The sequence below is a fragment of the Pezoporus flaviventris genome, unplaced genomic scaffold (genome assembly GCF_033815535.1).
Source record: "Pezoporus flaviventris isolate CSIRO_AGI_PZ_B2104156 unplaced genomic scaffold, CSIRO_AGI_Pfla_v1 ptg000031l, whole genome shotgun sequence".
NCBI classification, from domain to species: Eukaryota; Metazoa; Chordata; class Aves; order Psittaciformes; family Psittacidae; genus Pezoporus; species Pezoporus flaviventris.
This window is the reverse complement of record NW_026892579.1, coordinates 18,233,670-18,253,255: the sequence shown is the minus strand read 5'-3', so window position 1 is coordinate 18,253,255 and position 19,586 is coordinate 18,233,670. Positions and strand designations below refer to the sequence as shown.

The window sequence follows — 19,586 nt, the reverse complement described above, 5'->3', positions numbered from 1 at the left end:
ATCTCTGCTGCCATAGGCAAGTGAAAACTCTCTCCTGCCATGGCTCAGGCTAGCACTGCTCCTTCAAATACGGTTGTTTAAATCCAACATGAGTCTCATCACGACCCTGCACAGCATTCTATACAAAACTGACAACCAAGTTAAACGGACCATCCTCTGAAATGCCTAGTTGAACTTACCTCAAAAAGATGTTGCAAAGGACTGGATTTTAGCTTTTCTTTGTTGCCAAAGCACTGGAAACCAACACCCAATAAGCCTTGAATTACAATTAAATACAGAGTTAGACAACAGCCCAGAGTATTGTTTTGTTGAAGTCTAGTCTTAACACTGTACATAATAAAACAAATGCCTTTTTTGAACAATATAATGGTGTATGCTAGAAAAAAAAAAACAAACCAAAACCAACAACAACAAAACCCACAACAAATCAAAAGCATAACCTTTTTTCCACTGCACGATAAACCCCTGAAACTATAATAGCTAGAAACTAGTAAGAAATACTACGTTGATTTTTCAATTCCTCATAAATGGAATTTATGTTTCTGGACTTGCAGAGACAACAATGTTTTACACATTAAATAAGTGAGAAGCAATACAGTGGCAACTGTCCAGTAACAGAACATGCTCAAAACTCCTTGTTTTGCTTCCTCCCTTAATAGTATTCTCATTTCAAGGACAATACTGGGACACAATATGGTATTCCACATACCACACATACAGTATTTTCAAGGGAACTTTTTGCTGAACGCTGAGAATATGCAGCTCTTTCCACATATCCAATTTGGTTTCAGCACTTTTTGAAAGCTATCTGAAAGGGCAACAAACCCAAACCACAATCTAAATCAAAAGAGCTCATTAACTCCTTCAATAATCTAGCAATATTAACCCTGCTGCCTCCTAAGATTATCTGAGGCTGCTTTTAAGCAGCTCATTCCTTTGAGCTGACAAGGACCAGGACTGATGTGAAAACAGCATCTGAAGAATAGGTATGCTTTGAAAACCACTCTGCAACTAAACAAGCAGCACTGTCTCAAGAACTTCCCCTCTTGGAAACACTGAGTGCAATAGGAGCCGTGCCAGACTTAGGTAAGAAAAACATGTTAGGATTTAGCAAATAAGATTAGTCTAATCCTATCTAAATGGAGTTTCTTTAAGGACAGCTTGTTCTATGAGCAATGAGAGCTTGATTTCCTAATGATCTCTCTTGGATATTAGCATACCTACACATTCCACTTTGAAGTGCTGGCTTCACACTCCAGCACCTAGCAAGCCTGACAGTTTTTATTCTACCCAAACACATCCTTCCACACATTCCTGTCTTCCCCAAACTATCCCCAGCTCTCGTTATACTTTCCAATTATCGGCAAGATGCAGCATGTGTTGGGACTGATTCCAACTTAGATGTGCTGACTGATTAGCCGGTAGGCTAAACACAGAAGTTAACTTTCTCTCCCAGAAGGCATTACATTGTATTTCTACCCTTACTCAGCTGCCAACTGTCACAATACCAGAAGAAATTTGTTCTCTGAGACATTTTTCTTTGTCAGATCTGGCTGAAGTTGGCCAATGGGTTCAACATTTATTAGGAGAGAGTGACGGGAAGACAGATGGACAGATAGTACGATTGCATAAGATTCGTTACCTTAAGAAACCTGCCCTAAAACTTCCTAAAGGTTGAGGACTTCTCTGCCATGTTTCAGCAAAATATGTTTTCAATTATTATTATTTTAAAATATTTGACAATAGGAGTTGTAACAGAAATTTTTACAGATCATTAATTATAGCACTGCTTCTGGGAAAGGACCATTATAATAAAATGCTATGCTACAATTTTGTGAAGCATGGCTATATTACTCGTTATAAAACCTGTCATATATGTGAGCTGAGCCAGCCCAAATAAAGAGCACCCGTTGTGAAAGAAACACTTGGAACTACTAGGTCAAAAGCATTATTCTAACAGTTGCGTGCTGCACAACAGGTACACATGTAAACAGCAGGCATTGTGATCTTTATACCTTCAGGAAACTTTGTATGAAAACACATGAAATTCCTGATATTCAGATTTTAGGAGTATAATTTTTCAAAGACAGAATAAATGAGGTCAGCTGAAAAGCCCTTTAACCATATTGCATTTCACTGCTTAATTGTCATTGCCACATTCGTTATACAACAGCATAGCCATAAAATCATGTCTAAAGGGCAAAAATGAATGAAATACACAATGATGAAATTTACTGAATTTTAGAAAAAGTCATTCTGCATTCAATTCCTATGAAATAAATCCTAAGTGAAGCAAAGCTCTGCTAAAAACTACTGCTTGATCAGAAACAGAATCGGAAAGGATGAGTTGTGGAGGAAATAAATTAACAAGGGAAAAAATACTCTGTTGCTGCTCTCACAGTCATAAGAATGTTATTCTCTATTGTCTAAACCCAAGGAATTTACTCTTGAAGGAGAATAGGTGGAACTGAATATATTTCAGTTAGGTTATCTATGCTGACGAACCTGAATACACAAATAGGGTAGATGTGGGGTATTTATGCTAAATTTTTAACCCAGCTCTGTTCATAAAATGGATTCATTAATGTCCCCATGCACAGCAGTACCAGTGAAACTGGGCTGGAATGAGCTAAAGTGGCGACTTAGTACATACTGCACTTTGTGTTTGCTATTTAAAAATAAACATGCAGACACCGTTTTCAGAACCTACTGCAAAAGATGTGCAGGAGTTTTATAGTGTTCACAGGTGTCCCAGCTTTCAAAAATGAAGAAGTGGGCACAACAGCCTTTTTTTAATGCCTGCAGATATGTCAAAAACAGCTTTTGGGGACAAACTGGAAAAGGAGAGATTGTGGATCAGTTCAAATTGCAATATTAACAACAGAAATCAATAAAGTTGTGAATTCTAGGGATTAATCAACTGTCACATAAGAGGAGTATTTAGAGATCTAGCAGTCAGACACAAATGATCTCTGGCCAGGCAATAAATATCAAGCTATGCTAGGCTGCACACGAGAGGATTTTTCAGTCCTCACTTTTTTGATGGACATTTCAGATGAGGTGGGAGTGTGTATGTGTGTGCATGCAAATGCATGTGCATGCAAATGCATATGCATGCAAGATCAGTAGTCTTCTAGGGCCTATTCACTTGCATATTCTCCACCTACCCACCCCTCTATTGCTACATTTTAAAGGAAACTGAATATCCTGGGGGAAGTGTTGGTGTATCTTTAAAGATACAAACTCCCCAAGTCTCAACCGCCAAAATACAGTTGCTGTGGGAGGTAATTATGCTCTATGAATAATGAAGTAGTTTCTAGAGGGAACAACAACAACAAAAAAACAGATAACGAAAACATACAAACACAAAGACAACCTAATATAAACCATACATTTTGTTCCAATTATTCTATTGTTGTGTAGAGGTGTGGCATAAGTAAGTTAGCAAGCTTACTTTTCTACAGCTCTTCCACATGCAAAATCTGAGTAAGACAGTATCACAGCAGACAGGCAACAGCTATGGTAATACGCACACGTTTTGTCTGGAGGCAGCAACAAAAGTCTGCTGAGCTGTGAGAGCTCCAAACGTCTAACCAGCATGCTCAGAAAATATTTATACTGCCCTTTAAAAATAAACCCCAAATTACATATATGTAATCTGAGAGAGGAGCTACTGAGGGACAGAGGACAAATTTCCTTCTGTTATTTCTTGTACAGCAGTATAGGTCATACTGCTGATGAATCAGTCTGGATTGTTTCGTTTCTACTTTAAGGAGATTAACTCTACAGTACATGCAAGGAAACACAATATTACTCTTTATAGGCCCAGAGTGAATTCAATTTGACCTGCAAAACCCAAGGCTGGAAATCTAGACCCTAATATACAGTAGAAAAGAGAACAGGAAAACAGGTATTAAAACATACCGAATTGCATGCCCCAGTCACCAAGGTAATTCATTCTGATTACTTCATGTCCCAGTGCAACTTTGAGATTTGCTATAAAATTCCCTAGTAAGGAGACAAAATTGGTGGTATTATTATTATTCAGTTGCAGGTAGTCTCTCATTCCAACAAAACAGATTTCTGGTTTTGTATGATCTATATTCAAAAGCAAGAGGAAAAGCAATTGGATGAACTACTCGCAACTAAAAGCAGTAGTATTGTGAGCAGGAAAAGAAAGGCAGTGCATTTGAAAGATACCATAAAGCATCTCATGCAACAGTGATAAAAACATAGACATGTATGTGCATGTACATACTGAAAAGTATATGAATACAAAAAACCCCACACTTTTTAAAGTCGTCTTGTACTCTCAGAAGTATATAATTGGTGAGTATACATAACTCCCATCACAGTCAGGTAACCTCATACCAGGAAGTTAAGCAAGTATTCAAAATTCAACAACTGCTGTTAACCGTGACAGTAGAGAACATCAAGTCCTGAATCTCTAAATACTGCTGGACAGTATTGAGCTCTGCACTTAACACAATGGGCGTCTGGTATGCTCCAAACTTACCATATCACATAAGCATGTAATCTTGATTCTGTTACTACAAAAAAAAAAAAAACCTTCATCTTTCTCCCAAGATTAGCTACAACCATAGAACTACAAAGAAGAAATACCTATATCCCTTTCTCTATTTTCCTATTCTTCAAGGATACCTTTAATTACAATACTGATGTAAAAGAATGCAGTAAGGTTTCTCTGCTACTGTTGCTATTATAACATCATAGTGTAGCTTGAAATTACTTTCAATTCCATTCTCTATAGCCAATTCCCCCTCTTACTATTGGACTGAACAATAGCATTGATCTACAGAACTATTTTTGAAAGCAGACATTTTTTTTCTATAGCAAAGGGTCCAGAATGGAATATAAAAAGGCCAAAATATGTAATTTCACTCCCCTATCAGTCCATGAAGAGGCTGAATTATTAACTTTATGTAATTAATTATACATTCAATATAATTAAAACCGAACACATTATTAGCTGCTGTAGGATCTTCTGCTAATAACCCAACCTACTAGTTTTTATTGTGAGAGAGGGAAAGGAGAAATAATGTTTTCCATATGCCATTAGAGTAGCGCACCATAAATTTATTAATTATTCCATTACAAATTACAGCAACTGTATTAGTAACACTGGCATAAAGTAATTAACATATAAAAGCAAGCTTTTTGCAAGGCACCTACCAAGACATAACCATCTGACTGCTCTGTAGTCCAGTGCAAATTGGAAATTCAAAATTCAAAGGACTCTCATAACACCTCAATGAAAACTGCCCCAGGCAATTTTGTAGAATAATTTTAAACTACTTTGTTTAATGTTCACAGTCATAAAACTATATTACCTGTGACTTAATAAATCTGCCAGCACCACACTATGCTCTTTTATTCACTGCATAATGAGCAAAAGGTTTTTAATTAGCAACTTGAGCCTGACATAGCCACTCCACTAGAAGAGTGAAAGGTTAGAAGTGTTCCCCATCAAGTGGAACAGGAAAACAAAGAAGCCTCTTCAGGAGGCAGTTAGATGCATCCTTACCTATTATTGTGGATCGCAAATGTCCTATGTGAAACTTTTTGGCAATATTAGGGGAGCTGTAATAGATTTTCATAAATAATGTTAGTTCAATGTACAAGACTGCCAGATAGCCAAGTTCAACTCCTGCATATAGGAGAACTGAAACAAAACCACCATTTTCAATTTTCCCTTAAAATTCTCTGATTTAACTTCTGCTCTACACAGCAAATTTTCCTATCCCACCAGCTTTTCCTCCAGTATCAGTTAAGAATCAGTGTTGTAGGGGAAAAAAAAATGCAAACAACCCCACAATAAAAGAACCCCCAAACCCCAACTATACTTGAACTTGCACTACCTTCTCACTTTTTACATGTTTTGGACATACGGGTCTTTCTCCCCACACCTTTATTAGAGATATATCTAACACCAGGACAGGTACTGTGTATTATATCATGTACAAGAACCAGTAACTAAAAATCACATGATCTTCTACCAACAATACCCCACCCCAAAGAAAAAACACCCCACAACTGTACCCACAATTGTTTGCCCTGGATAATAAAATGGAAGTTCCGCTATGGAAATACACCCTCCAAATGGAAACAAAGTGCTCACTTTCTGTGACTACCAAAGTCTGCAAAGGGAGTATAAGTGAACAAAAATATTTTTACATAAAGAGGTCAGCCGCTTTTCATTTCATGTGCAGGTGACTGTAAGCAAAACTGCACTGGATAGCACTTTAGGGGCTAGCAACTGAGAAGATTTAGCAAGATAGCCAGGCATTTGTCCATGTGCTTTCCCCAGCCACGGAGGAATGTATTAAGGGGAAAAAAGAAATGGGTTAGTGGCTGAAAATTCAGGTCATGTTTCTTGATAACAAAATAAAGGGAACCTACTGAAAAACTGACTGCTATTATGCACTTAATGAGAATATTCTTAGTGCAGGACACTTACACATGAACTCGGTAAAGACCAAAAAAGTATTCTGGGAAAAAGAACTCAATTTCCTAAATATAACTTATATTCTACTTGTATCAAATACAGCTGAATATAACACTGTAAATACGGTTTCATTTCACAGGCATCATACATTACAGCAATAAATATCAATCAGCAGACAAGGCAGTTTCCTCAAAGGACTCATCACATGTCCTTACCTGAACTCAATTACTGCTTTTTGTCTAGGCACTGTAGAGAAAAGTTCACTTTTTACTCCATACTCTGAGCCATCTTTCAACACCTGCTGTAACACAGTCTAAACCACAAGGAAGATTGAAAAATTATCATTTAAAACTAGGAATTATTTTTCAAAAACAGAAAGCTTTATCAGGAAAACTGTTTCCCAAACATGCAAGAGACTGATCCCAGAGCTTTTATTCACAATAGCAATTAGATAGCTGATCTGCCAAGCAAGCAACATCACCTGTGCAGATGAAAACGTCCCTATCTTTTGAAAGCTGTATCTGATCAGTTAAAAAAGTTGGAGAAGTTATAGGCAGAGTTTTTGGCAAAAATCCAAGCTTTAAAATTCTTCTACTTACAGATACTGAACATTAAAGAAAAAAAAAAGGAATAGGAACAGCACATGTAGAAAAAACTTTAACTCTGTTCTTATTACAGTACCAAAGAAGGTAAGTTAGACATATACATAAATCATCATATCTACCCATGGACCTATTCTTATCAGTGAAAGTTATAGCTAGGTCTTATATCCTACTCTCTCCTCAGTGAGATAATGCAAAATTATGTGTCCTAATTCCATACTTTTTCCAGCAAAACTCCACTGGGCCAAACACACCGTTTTGCTTGAATCAATAAACTGTCTAGAATTCCTACAAGATAAAGCAACTTGCAAAATCCATGAATAAATTTTACTACTGAAACTACTCTTGCAGTAGAATAGGCAGCTGTTATGTTCTTATCAAAATAGACTGACTATAAATAGCTAATGAAAAACTTAAATGGATTATCATTAAATGATTATCAGTGAATGGTAGACATTGTTTTGTCACAAGGATAAACTTTTGTAAGTTTAGACCTATATAACAAGATATCTAAGGGATCCTTGTGAACTTACAAAAGACAGTCTTATATAGAAAATACCTTTCTAAAACAACAGTAAACATCTATAGTTTTATACTGAGGGATATATTTTTACTTTAATGCACCTGAAATACAGTACTCACCTTTGCTAATAATTCCCTGTTTATCGTGAAGTTCACTGTTCCTGGACCAGTACTGATTTCACTCACTACAGCATCACATTTTAGCTAAAGGAACAAAGCAAAACAAATTGGATGAAAACTGGTAAACTGGTAAACTGTAATTCAATCCACTATAAAAATCAATACATTAAATGTTATTTATTTGTGATTGGTTCAAACCAATAGGCGTATGCTGATGTTCTTCTTTACTGTTACAATTGTTCTTCCACGTAAAGGTGTAGGTCTAAATGTCCCAGATCTATTTAATGAGCCACAAACAATAAAGGAGAGACAACTTGCAGCTTTCTCAACAGTGGGAACAGCAGCCAGTTTTAAAGTGACAGACTAGACACACGGAAAAACAATGTTACTGTATCCTAACGGTCATTGGAACAGATTGCCTAGGGAAGATGTCAAATCCTTGGAAGCTTTCAGCACCTGATAGGATTTCAAAAGCCCCTCAGCAACCTCATCTGAAAATACTCAACAACCTGCACTAAGGAGGAGACGGGAACAGATAACTTCTTGAGGTCCCTTCCAAACTGAATTATTTTATGGCTCTAGATCATCTCTAAGTTGTTTTATAACTTTTGGCTGTACCTCTGGGATTTGAAAGTCTGGCCTGTCTGTCCCACAAACAGGGGCTATATTTATCTGCTGCCATTCTAGTGCTGGATTTTGCAGTCTTTGGTTTTCTAAGCCACTGCATATTCTATTTCTTTCTCAAGTGTTGGGCAACATTACAGACCACAGCATACCCTTTAGATATCTTCCTGACTTCAACAGTATTATTTACCCTCAAACTGTTTGAAAACAATAATTTCACAAGAAGTTTAACTAAAACCACTTTTCAAAATCCTTCTGAAGATTCTGTGTACAGTTACAACAGATGCAATCATTCAACTACTCTGACCCACAGAGATGCTTTGGAGAAAGAAGACTATTTACCATATAGTGCTTGTTAACACCTGTAAGTTCATTATTGCATAAATATATGATTCAAATGCACAAGCATACCCTTTCAGCTAGCTTCTGAGCTTGAAGATGAAGGTCTTGTGCTAAGCTCTCACTAGAGCTGTCTTCTGCTACAGAAGCAACGGAAAGCTGGAAATCAGCAACATGCCTGAAAAACAAAGGAACATACCAAAATCCCTGTTGAATCGAGCCTACTTGTCAGACAGAGATACCCGAAAGTTCACTATGTTTACAAAGCTGAGACTGAAGGCCAAATATTACCTCTGCTCCAATACAAACAGAAAGTAAATATGATGAGAACACCATCTCAGAATAAACAACAGTTATGCTCGTTCATAAATGCAGTTTATTTCCGAACATCATTAAAACCCTCAAGCAGGACACTGAAAAAAAAGTCTTATAACTTTACATTGGTTCTAAGCAATTTCACATTCAGATCGTTAATGCTGAAACATTTGCCATTCAAGCACTGACTGTATTTCAGCAATTGTATTAATTTCAATCTTGCTTGCTTGAAAAAATACAGCTATTTTATTAGATTTCATTTATCTTCTATTTGGATTGGCATATTAGATTAGGTTTGGGTTTTTCCTGAATTTCTTTCCCCTATGTCTTGTTAAGCTCTTGCGATAACAAACACAACAATAAAATATGACGTTGTAAGATAAAATGTAAACGCTACCGTTTTTTGGATACAGGAACTGCAGATATAGACTTTATTAAATTTTCTGGTGGCAGATCCAAAACCTTTGAAAGCTAAATTTGAAAGAAAGAACAAAGTGGCTTAAGCAAAAACAAGATCCAAGAACACTGCTCCCTGTTTAAATGCTCATGGGGGATGCATCCTTTATGTTTGAAAGCAAGTTTCAACCCCAATAAAAAGGCAAACACTTATTAGCTATTATAAACAATATGCAATACAGACCAAATAAAAGTTAAAAGAACCTTAGAGAAGTAAAACAAAACACCACATATGGCTTTTTGCTTGTTTGCTTACTTTCCCCCATCAAGGATCCCAGCAAACCCCCGCTTGCCTTTACTAACTTATCTCGTCTCTACTCCTTGGCTTATCCGGCGCCCAGTAAACGGGGGACAAGAAGGCCCAGACCATGCGAGGGCCTCACTAATTAAGCTACTAAAGGCTGGTTTCTTGCCAAGGGAACGAGTCCCCGGAACTCACGGGTTTAAACCCTATGGGCAGTGGAACCTGCAGCCCGGTGCGGGCCTGGTGGCGTGTAAGGCCGCCAGGAGACAGCGGCCGCCCAGGGGCGGAGCGCAGCAGCGATAGGAAGCCCACACCGAGCCCCTGTGGCAGCGGGCCGGACCCTGGAGGAAGTATGTGTGTGGGGTCTGGTTAAGGGCGTGAAGGGGACGTCTCGGTTACGGCGCACCCCTGCCTCCACGCAAGCCGAGGGAGGGAGGGAGCCGCGTACCTGGGAAGCGATGCTCCTCCGAAAGGTACACGCCGCCATAGCTGTACCTCCAGGCGGAAGGTCACAACTACCCCTTCCCCGCCCGTTTCAGCCCGCCCCTAGGGGCGGGCTGGGTCGTACCATTCTCAGGACAGGGGTGGGAGAGTGCATTGGTCCCCTTTCTCTCGGAGGAGGAGCGCGGAGGCAGGGGGGGTTGCTTCACTGTGCCGGGGGAGTGTTCCACTGGGAAGCAGGGGGGCGTTCCCGTGGTGCGCGTGCGCGGCCTGTACCGTGGGCGGCGGGGCAGTGCGTCCGGTACCGTGGGTGTTTGTGGCGCGAGAGGGGCGACATGAGCACGTGTTCCGTCTCCAAGGTGAGGGGAAGGCGGAAAGGAAAGGGGAAAAGGGAAGCATGGGGCACCCACTGTCGTGGCTCCGGGTGCGCGGGGCGGTCTCCGGGTTCGCTCCTGCCCTGGCACTGCACCGGGTCGCGCCGGGCCGAGCACCGTGAGGAAGAGCGCGGCTGTGCGGGTACTGAGGGAGCTACCCTGTCCCTTTGTCGCGATCTGCGGTTGTTCTCTCTCCTGTCCTCATCCACTGCTTTCATTCCCTGTGCCCAGGCTCTCGTCTGCCCCACTCCCGGCTGTGTCAGGTCTTGGCGGCTCTTCATCCGTGCCCTGGTGCCCGCTCGGTCCCGTTTTACCTTTTTTTCTCCTCACAGCAGGCAGTCAACCGTCCTGCCCTGCTCGTCTGTCCTGTTAGCACACTAAAAACGCTCGTACTCGAAGTAAACCTCACAGCAGTGCTGTGGCTGTAGGTATTGGCACTTCTGGCTCGAGTCTGTTGGCATTGCTTGCTGCCACTTTGAAACACGCATCTCTCCTCAGTACTATGGAGAAATAAAAGCAGAAGTGCTGTTACTCACAAGTAATGTTAAATATCTATTGTTGCCATGATATTTATGAGCTGAAGGCTTTTATCTGGCCTGTAGTTGGGTTGGTAGTAGACACAGGGCATTCATCAGCGTGTAAATATGTAGTGAGACTGAAAATGTTGTATTGGAGTGTTTAATTTATGTTCTGTCTCACTTGATGCTATAATGAGCAATAGCAGTGGCTTGCAGCAGAAGGATGCATTTTATAATTGGAATACTCCTGTCCCTTATTGTTTTGCACTGAATCGCGGTGTGCAGCTCTATCCTTTGGTATGGAAGTTGCTAGTTATTACTTTCAGGAGTAAAGGGAAGTACTTCCAAAGTGAAAGTTCAAAACAGGTGGATTTCCCTTAAAAAAAAATGGCTGTTGCCTTTAGGTAGTTGTTGCCCAACCTGTAGCTGTGCCTGGGATTGCTCCGACCCAGGTGTAGGACCTTGCACTTGGCATGGTTAAACTTCATGAGGCTGGCATCAGCCCACCTCACAAGAGTGTCAAGGTCCCTCTGGATGGCATTCCTTCCCTCCAGGGTATCAACCGAACCACACAGCTTGGTGTCATCGGCAACCTTGCTGAGGGCGCACTCAATCCCACTGTCCATGTCAGCAACGAAGATGTTGGACAGGTCCCAACCAATTTTTTATATATATGATTTATAGTTATTTTGGCCAACTCCAGTTGTGCCAAGTCTCAAGTTACTGTTCTGACATGTTGTGTGTAGTGAAATTGTTCCAGAGTGTTTAGGATCTGTAGAACAGCCACAACTTTTGTCCAGCTGGTTTTAGATGCTTGTTAATATATGTTGTAGCGTGTAAATTATCTGAAGGCATCTGTAATTCATAAGGCTGTTTTTCAGAGGAAGCCAATATTCTTATTAGTGTTTTATTGCAATCTCTTATTTGCTTAAGAAAGAAAATACCATCTTCAAAGTCACCCAACAAAGTAGTGCCTGTGATCAAAATTAAATATACCTCTGGAGTTTTAGTTTCATTAGGTCAATTATTATGCAGTTACTGAACTATCCTAGGCTGAGTTTTGCAGTTGTTGCTTGTATAAGCATCTTGATTGAGAAACACAGGACTCAGTCAGTCTGTTTATCTCTCTAGAATACTTGTGTGTTTCATTCCCTCTTGGTGTACAGCTACAGTTGGGGAATGCATATATTTTCTGATACATAAGAAATCATTATACCCCTTCAAAAGAGATGAATTTTTAAGAAGATGGGGAAAGACATTTCAGATTTTCTAGAAGAAAATTAAAAAAATCTTCCCAGAATTAAAAGCTTGATTCTTGTGCTTTATATCTTCCTCCTTTGTGATGAGATAGATCCAGCTGGGAGATGAATTCTGTCTGGAGGGCTTCCTTGGAGCCAAGGTTTTTATTTGCCTGAACCTTTTCCAAACCGTTTGTCATTCTGCTTCTAAACGTCTTTACTTTTTCAAGTTGAGATGCCCTTGTCCTCTGTAGCTAGGGTGCGTCATTGGCTTCTGTAAGTGACTTATTAATACTCACTGCATTATTCTAGATCACCTTTTCTATGCATCTGGGTCTCTTGCCTTTTTTGTTGTTGTTGTTGTTGTTTTTAACTGAAATTGTACTGAGGAAACTCTATTGATGTGTCCCCAGGGAATCATTTCCTCTTAATTCTAAACCTGTTGGAGGTTATCAGACATTTAAAGACTGCTGCTGTTCTAGTTGATGGTTGAGTTGAAGAACATAATGGGAAGATGAAAATGTTCCTCCCAAATAAGCTGGGATACTGTTCCCATGGGGTTTTCAGCTTGAAGTAGGAGTATAAAGGGGCAACATGCAAATCAATATCCTTAAGATGCTGGTAGTTCAGTTCCAATTGTTGGTTTAATGGAGCACTGAAATCAAAGGAGAATAAAGTGGCTTGACAGATTGATGTTCATATTGAAGTTGATATTTTTTTTTTGCTATTCTCTAGGGCTGCTTTGTTTTTAAACCAAGTCCCAAGAAGAGAAGGGTGTCTCAGAAAGCAGGTCAGTGCATTTTGATATTCATTTCTGTGCTTCCAGGTTCACCACATCTGATTGAGTTCTGTCATAGCTGCTTGAGGATTTTCGTTGCTCCTTGATGTCGATATTGCTGAAAACTCATTTCTTCTGAGGAACCCCAGGAAACTGTTGGCTAGTGTAAATGTGGTTTTTTTTTTTTTATCTTCAGCAATAAAGATTGAATAGCTGTCTTTGTCTCTGCACCTTTTTTTAACAAGAGAACTCCTTTCCATATGACCAGTAAATTGTTTACTGGCAAATTGTTTATCTGAATGAGCCACCTTTAAGATACGGGAGTTAGAAATGATATCCCATTCTTAAATCTCATCATATGCTGGGTCGTTTGCTTCAGTTTCTTGAGAAAAGAAAGAAAAGCTGTTTGTGAAGATTCCATGGCTTCTGTCCACTAGCATTTGTTACATATATTTTCTCCAGCCTATATGCAGTATATACAGGTTTCTTGTCATTTGAGGAAGACTGAACAGGACTAACTCTTATTGGAGCCACAAATACTGCTGCTTAAATAGTTGCTGTTAGAGATTTGGTTAGGAAACTTACCCTTCTTATTCCCAGGTTAAACTTTTGGCATAACCAGAGCTGTCAAAAGGTATGACAATTTGTATAAAAAAAGTGGAGAGGAAAGTCGTAAGGCCAGATTTCTGTGGACATCACCACAGGCTCATTCATTACTTATTGTACCACCTGCTTTAAAAGTAATCTAAAATTATTTTGTGTGAGAGTTGGCACATCTGTAGCTCAGGAAATGAGTGTCAGGAAAACAGAATGGCTGTCATTCCAAGTCATCGCAAATGAGTAAACCAACAACCAAGACCTATGCACTTAAACCATATTGAAATTTTACCCCTTACTGGATATTATGTTTTAATTTTTGCAAGGTTAGCAATGCTTGGGTAAATCCTGCTAAACATGTTAGCAAATGCTTTAAGATAGAAAAATAAATTTTACTGAACTGCCCTAAATGAAAGGCAGAGGTGAACTAGTTTGGCTGCTCACAGCAGTTGGTTAGAATGGTGTTCTAAATAATCAGTGCTTTGATGTGCATCATTAAAGGTTTGGAAGCCCAAACCTGTTGAGTGTGAGGTTTCGGTTGTGAAGCTTCACAGCATCACTGGTTGATAGTGCTCTTGCACCCCACGAAAGGCCTTCTGTGCACATTTGCACCTATAGCTTGAGTTTTGGTAATATATATGTATTTGCCAAGATCCTAATATACCAGTAGGATGTGGTATATTACCTGTAATGTGATTTCCTTCAGCTGAAAAGCCTATGACCTGTGTAATCAGAATGGGTTATGTATTTTAAGTGATTTTTTCCTTAGGCATACAAATGAGGTGTCAGGGGAGACAATGAAAACAGAGGGTAAGAAGTGCCTCTTGTTCTTCATTTACAGAGCTGTTTGGGGTGATTTTAATGCTTTGGGAGACAGAACATGCCCATCAACTGGTTCTTTCCTAGAGATCGGTCTGACACTGATGCTTCATTGAATGGCCACCAAATGGACAGTAGTGGATAGCAAATTAATTTTTTTATATGCATATGCCTAGAAAAAGTAATGGTTATATTTAATGTTGCTGCATAGCAACAGTTAACAGGCTATTTTACTTCGCCTTCAGTTTTTTGTGTGCTTCCAGGTGGTATTAGTGAGGCTTTAAACCTACCCCAGGCCTGCTAAATGTATGCTGGGAGGAGAAGAATGGTTGCAAGCCATTCCTTTTTTTTTTTTTTTTTTTTTTTTTAAGGGAAACATAAACTGTGTGAGTATGGGAGGAAAAATGTCAAGAAAAAGCTCACTCAGTTATGCAAGTTTCCGTTCAGTCTTCAGTTTTATTCCCAGCTCGGTTGTTTCTCCTTGGTTGGAAGCTGGTGGAGAATTTCTGTACTCACATCTGTGAGGCAGAGCAGCACCTGGGAAGCCAGATGTATTCAGAAAATGTGCCAAGACACTGTTTTAGCAAAAAGGGTCTGATTCTCCTTTTTTTTTTTTTTTTTTCCATGAAGAGTGTGTATAGAAGTGAGATGCAATTTTGAGGTGAGCCAGAAATGTAGGCCTAGTTTGTGCTTAAAAGTTTTGTTGGCATAGTTGTGTCAGTTAAATGTATTTAAAAATAAATACATTTCATGTAAGCTGACAGTCCTTTCCCAGTATAGCGTATTATTTTCAGGTATTGGTGTTATCTGCATCTTCCCTGCGGAACAGAAGGAGTTTTCATGTGTCTATTCTTGCAAGCCTTTATGATTCATATCTGACTGTAATAGTAAAGGAGGACTCAATATTTAATAGGTGAAAGAGACACACAAAACTTTCTGAAGCAAGGGAAAGATTTATTTTTAATTTTTATTTTAATAATAAAGGCTCTTTGCTCTGATTTAGCCTTTTGCTCATGTGGGACTTGAGATGGAAGCCAGTTTACCTTTTGCTTGCATATCTGGGTAACAGATTCTGCTTGTTCCCATACTTATTCTGTCAGATACCAGCAGTTAATTAACTGGTTAAGAGAAACGTTATCTCCCTCAGATATATATGTATTTTAAGATGTTCTTGTTTCAGCCAGATGCTTCATTTTCTTGTTAGCAAAAAATGTTTTGTTTCAATAACCTCATTTGTGCTTGCCTTTGCTTTCTCTTTCTAGCTGTCCATTTCAGAGAAGGAAAAACTGATTCGGAGGATAGTGAGTTGCGGTTTGATACTTGTCAGTCGTTATGGAATCAGATCAAATTGGAAACAGAGGTGAGTGTTATACCACATACTAAAGTGGGGTTTTTCATTTCTAATAATGCTTCTTTGCTTTGCTTCTAGAGATGTTTTTTTACACACTTAAAAGGGTGATTAGCTAAAGCAGTAAAAGGCCCAGAAGTACTGACTGAGGCTGAAATTGCTGTCCAGAATATAAAAGAGTGATAATAAATCCATCAATTAAACATTACCTTTAGCCACAGAACTACATGCTTTTAATGCTTCAAACTACTTCTAATAGTCCTTTTTATTAATTCCTGGCATACTGCTGTTCTCTACCTTCAATTCAGTTACATGCTTGCCAGCCCTCTGAGGATTTTAGGCTGCTCTTGAGCTCAGTGTTACAGAGGTCATAGCAGCCTAGAATTCACAGTGGATTTATGCGACTTAGAGTTGCACCCATGTCAAATACTGAATGACACAGCTGCAAGTATAGTCTATTGAATTAGTTCAGATAGTGTCAGTGGGGTTATCTGATGGGGATCGGAGTTAATTTCGTACTGAACTGCATCCTCCTAAGTGTTGTGTGTTAGATGGCATGCTGCTGTTGTGTCCCTATAGCCAGCTGGCTTGCATTATGGTATGAGTAGTTGCTTCCGTACAGCAGGGATTTCCTCCTCTATTCAGTGTCAAGGATTCTGGGCAAGTATTCCATATTCCTTTGCCTGCTGTTGGGCTCTAGACACTATGAGAATTTTTTTTTTTTTCCAAAGTTTGTTTTGGGATATAAAGTAAAGCCAGCTGGATGTAGCTTAAAACCTGGACCCTTGGGCTAAACTCATAAATTCCTTTAATTCTGTTCCTGCTATTCCATGATCCAGCTCCCTTTGACTAGTCAGCACCCTTTTCAAACCATAACTAGCCAGGCTGTACAAAGCTGCTTATAGAGAATGAACAGAAGTTTGTGAAGGCATATTGGGTAAATTCCTGGCAACGCTTCAGCTTGACAGGTGAGCTGCCAGCATTGCCAGTAATGTTGACAGCTGCACCAGAAACTGCCTTGTCAACTACAAAGTGGACTACAGGGAAGATGGCATTCTGTAGCTACTTCTGGAAGACCTTTCCTTGGATCTTTCTTTGGCACAGTGTTGTCAAGGCTTTTGAGATAATGCTTCTACACTACCAACAGTGGCTACAGGATTTTCAGGCTGGAGAAGTGTTGGGATTTTTTCCCTAGTGCACTGCAAGGATATTTTCCAGAGCAGCAGGCACAGCCCATCATAGTGGAATCCCTTAATCAGTCAGAAGCACAGAGTCATTGCCCTCTGGAAAATCATTGTTCTTTCTTGTTCTAAATCTCCTACCCTTGTTTTCTCTGAGGCTGCTAGGAGTTTGCCAGATACTTTATTCTGCTATTCCTCCTCCTGATGGAAGACAGTTCAGCCTACATTGACAAATTGATAGGGGCTTTGCCTTAGAGTTTGATTTGCCCAAAGGCAGATTGCCTGCTATACGTAGAATTTTCTTTATCCAGCTGCGGGGGTATCTGATATTTTTTCTCTCAAGTTTTGAATTGCCATCTTTTTATCCTGCTGTTGGCAAACTTGGGGCTGATGATTGTTCTTGCATCTAAAATAATGTGATAATTCAGGTTGAAAGTCTCTAGTCTGAACTCCTGCTCATAACAGCATCATCTGTGAGGTCAGACCAGGTAGGTGGGAGCTTTATCCAGTCACGATTTTCTTTCTTATAAACTTTCAAACTGGTGTAGTAAGCCTGAGCTGTGGCAGAATACTTGGGAAGCAGATGGCTTGCTGGTTTGGACTTTTATTCTAGGGGTTCTGGTAGTGTGCTAAGGGAATTTAGAGGACGTTCTATGAAGTTTTTGCCAGGGCACTGTTATGTGACAACTTATTGGCAGACTATGTGCTTGTGCTGGTGTTTTCCCTGTCTTTGATATCTACTTGAGGTGTTGAAGAGTGAAGAGGATTTCACCTGCAGGCACTTTGTTGTGGAACACTCTTGACCTTTGTATGTCCATCATAAAACTGTACTGTGATTGTAGCAGCACCGTCATCTGCTTGTGACATTCTTTCAGGCTTCTCACAACATGAAAAGTTGGCAAAAGTACTGCAGAAACTGTCCTTAATTTTTTGGAAGGTGGATTTTGGACCTTTCCTGTTTTCAGTATTGCAAGGTAAACCAGTTTTGACCCTTGCTGCCACCAATGGTCTTGCAAATGTTCTTATTGTGATGCATCTCATCAGAGGCTTTCACAAACATTCCTTTCCTATATGGTGAGGAATTCCAATTGCCAGTCTACCTCGATTCTGGTTAGAAACAAAAGCCTAAGTATAGCGCTTATAATAGGGTAATTTTAGCTCTAATGTGCCAATAATGGTTTTCAGACCACACAATAGATAATCTTAACCAAACCTAGTGTAGCAGCAGGAACTGAACTTTCATTATGACTTCGCCAGAGTAAACAGTGTCGTCCAAGTAAATGAGCTGGTCCCTTGAGATGCAGTGCTGCCTGGCATGCTTTCTGCAACACTACCAAAGTAGTGCCAGTAGCAAGTTTGTTTTGGTGAGAAAAGACCGGTGGTGGATTTTAAGAAAACTTCGTAAATATGTAGTGCTGTGGCAGCCTGAATTCTGTCTTCACAAGTGTGCGTTGGAAGAAATAATATATAATGTAACCATGCTTAGTAAGGATTCAGGTTATTGTTTAGGACAGCTTAGTGAAAACATGTGCAGTAATGATCAGAAGAAGCTCAAGGTCTGATGACTTTCAAAGAAGCAGCTCAGAGGAGGTGTGGTAATACAGGAGGTGTTAAGATGCTGTTATAAACCTGATGGTGTAAATTCTTCTTTTTAAAGTGCCATGTTGCAGTTTCTTCTGAGTTGCCATAGAATTTACCATGTGGGAGCTCAGAGGTGCACAATCAACATCAGAAAAGCTAGAAGAATATTTTATAATAAGCAGAGGGTGAAAAGACTAAGAATACTTTGTGTACAGTTTTATCAGGAGAGCAAGAGGAACTCCTCTGTATAATGGAAATGGAGCTCAAGTTTTTGAGCAGGCATCATGTGCAGTCTCCTGGAGATGTCCCCTTAACTCCTTTGATAGCTGTCTCATCAATGCTGCTAGGAATGGCCTTTGCTACTTAGTTTAAATTCAGGTTCACTGCTGTGTATGTCACTTCCTTGATGATTTTACTGGGGGCAGGGGTTTAATCCAGTTTTTAACGTCTGTGTTCTAGACTATATATTGATATGCTGAACTTGAGAGTACAGGGATGCTTTTTTGTGTTCTAGCAGAAGGAATACCTTGGATTAGAGACGGATTTTCAAAGGCACATACATAATTCAAGAAATACATAATTCTGCCACTGTGTCTGCTTTTAAAAGTTTTATCTTTCCCTGTTTTCTCTCACCTTTCTATATATTCCTATGTATACTTATTCTCATATGAAAATTATCCTGAAGGGCAAAAGACAGTGTAGCAAATGTAGCAGTTATGTATTTTTCCCTATAAAACATACTTAGTACTTTCTTTTTTCTTTTCTTTTGTTTTTTCTCCTTTGATCCTGAATTAGATTTGGAGAGACTGAATGTTTGCTCTCATGTAAATCTCTCAAAAAAAAAGTTTTGTAAGCCAAAAGACAATAATAGCAATTTTCATGAACATTCTTCCATAAACTAATTATATTGTTTCATTCCTCCTCTGTCACTTACACTTTGTCAGATGTTGGTTTTTTTCCTCCTTTGAAGCTTGTGGAGTGACAACACAGTTAAGCTCATTTGCTTTCCAAGTTGAGGCATTT

At 39.5% G+C, this 19,586-nt stretch overlaps 2 protein-coding genes across 7 annotated transcripts in view; one reads left to right on the top strand and one right to left on the bottom strand.

Annotated features, from left to right (window-relative positions):
* The window catches only part of RARS2 (arginyl-tRNA synthetase 2, mitochondrial), a 31,951-nt gene extending 21,688 nt beyond the window's left edge, over positions 1-10,263 (bottom strand). For 2 of the 3 annotated variants that reach the window (XM_061460334.1, XM_061460335.1), the window contains exons 1-8: positions 10,137-10,263; positions 9,386-9,459; positions 8,746-8,851; positions 7,711-7,794; positions 6,682-6,779; positions 5,546-5,601; positions 3,925-4,008; positions 180-256 (exon numbers count right to left, since the gene is read on the bottom strand). In XM_061460334.1, coding sequence (XP_061316318.1) covers positions 180-256; positions 3,925-4,008; positions 5,546-5,601; positions 6,682-6,779; positions 7,711-7,794; positions 8,746-8,851; positions 9,386-9,459; positions 10,137-10,175 — 618 coding nt within the window. In that variant the 5' untranslated portion in view covers positions 10,176-10,263. Of the gene's footprint in view, positions 1-179; positions 257-3,924; positions 4,009-5,545; positions 5,602-6,681; positions 6,780-7,710; positions 7,795-8,745; positions 8,852-9,385; positions 9,460-9,883; positions 9,998-10,136 lie in introns of those variants that run through there. The other variant, XM_061460336.1, reaches the window with a different exon arrangement.
* A 104-nt stretch (positions 10,264-10,367) lies between these two features.
* The window catches only part of ORC3 (origin recognition complex subunit 3), a 44,408-nt gene continuing 35,189 nt past the window's right edge, over positions 10,368-19,586 (top strand). For 2 of the 4 annotated variants that reach the window (XM_061460318.1, XM_061460317.1), the window contains exons 1-3: positions 10,368-10,488; positions 12,995-13,049; positions 15,716-15,813. In XM_061460318.1, the coding sequence (XP_061316302.1) occupies positions 10,465-10,488; positions 12,995-13,049; positions 15,716-15,813 (177 nt within the window). In that variant the 5' untranslated portion in view covers positions 10,368-10,464. Of the gene's footprint in view, positions 10,489-12,988; positions 13,050-15,715; positions 15,814-19,586 lie in introns of those variants that run through there. The other 2 variants (XM_061460320.1, XM_061460319.1) reach the window with 1 other exon arrangement.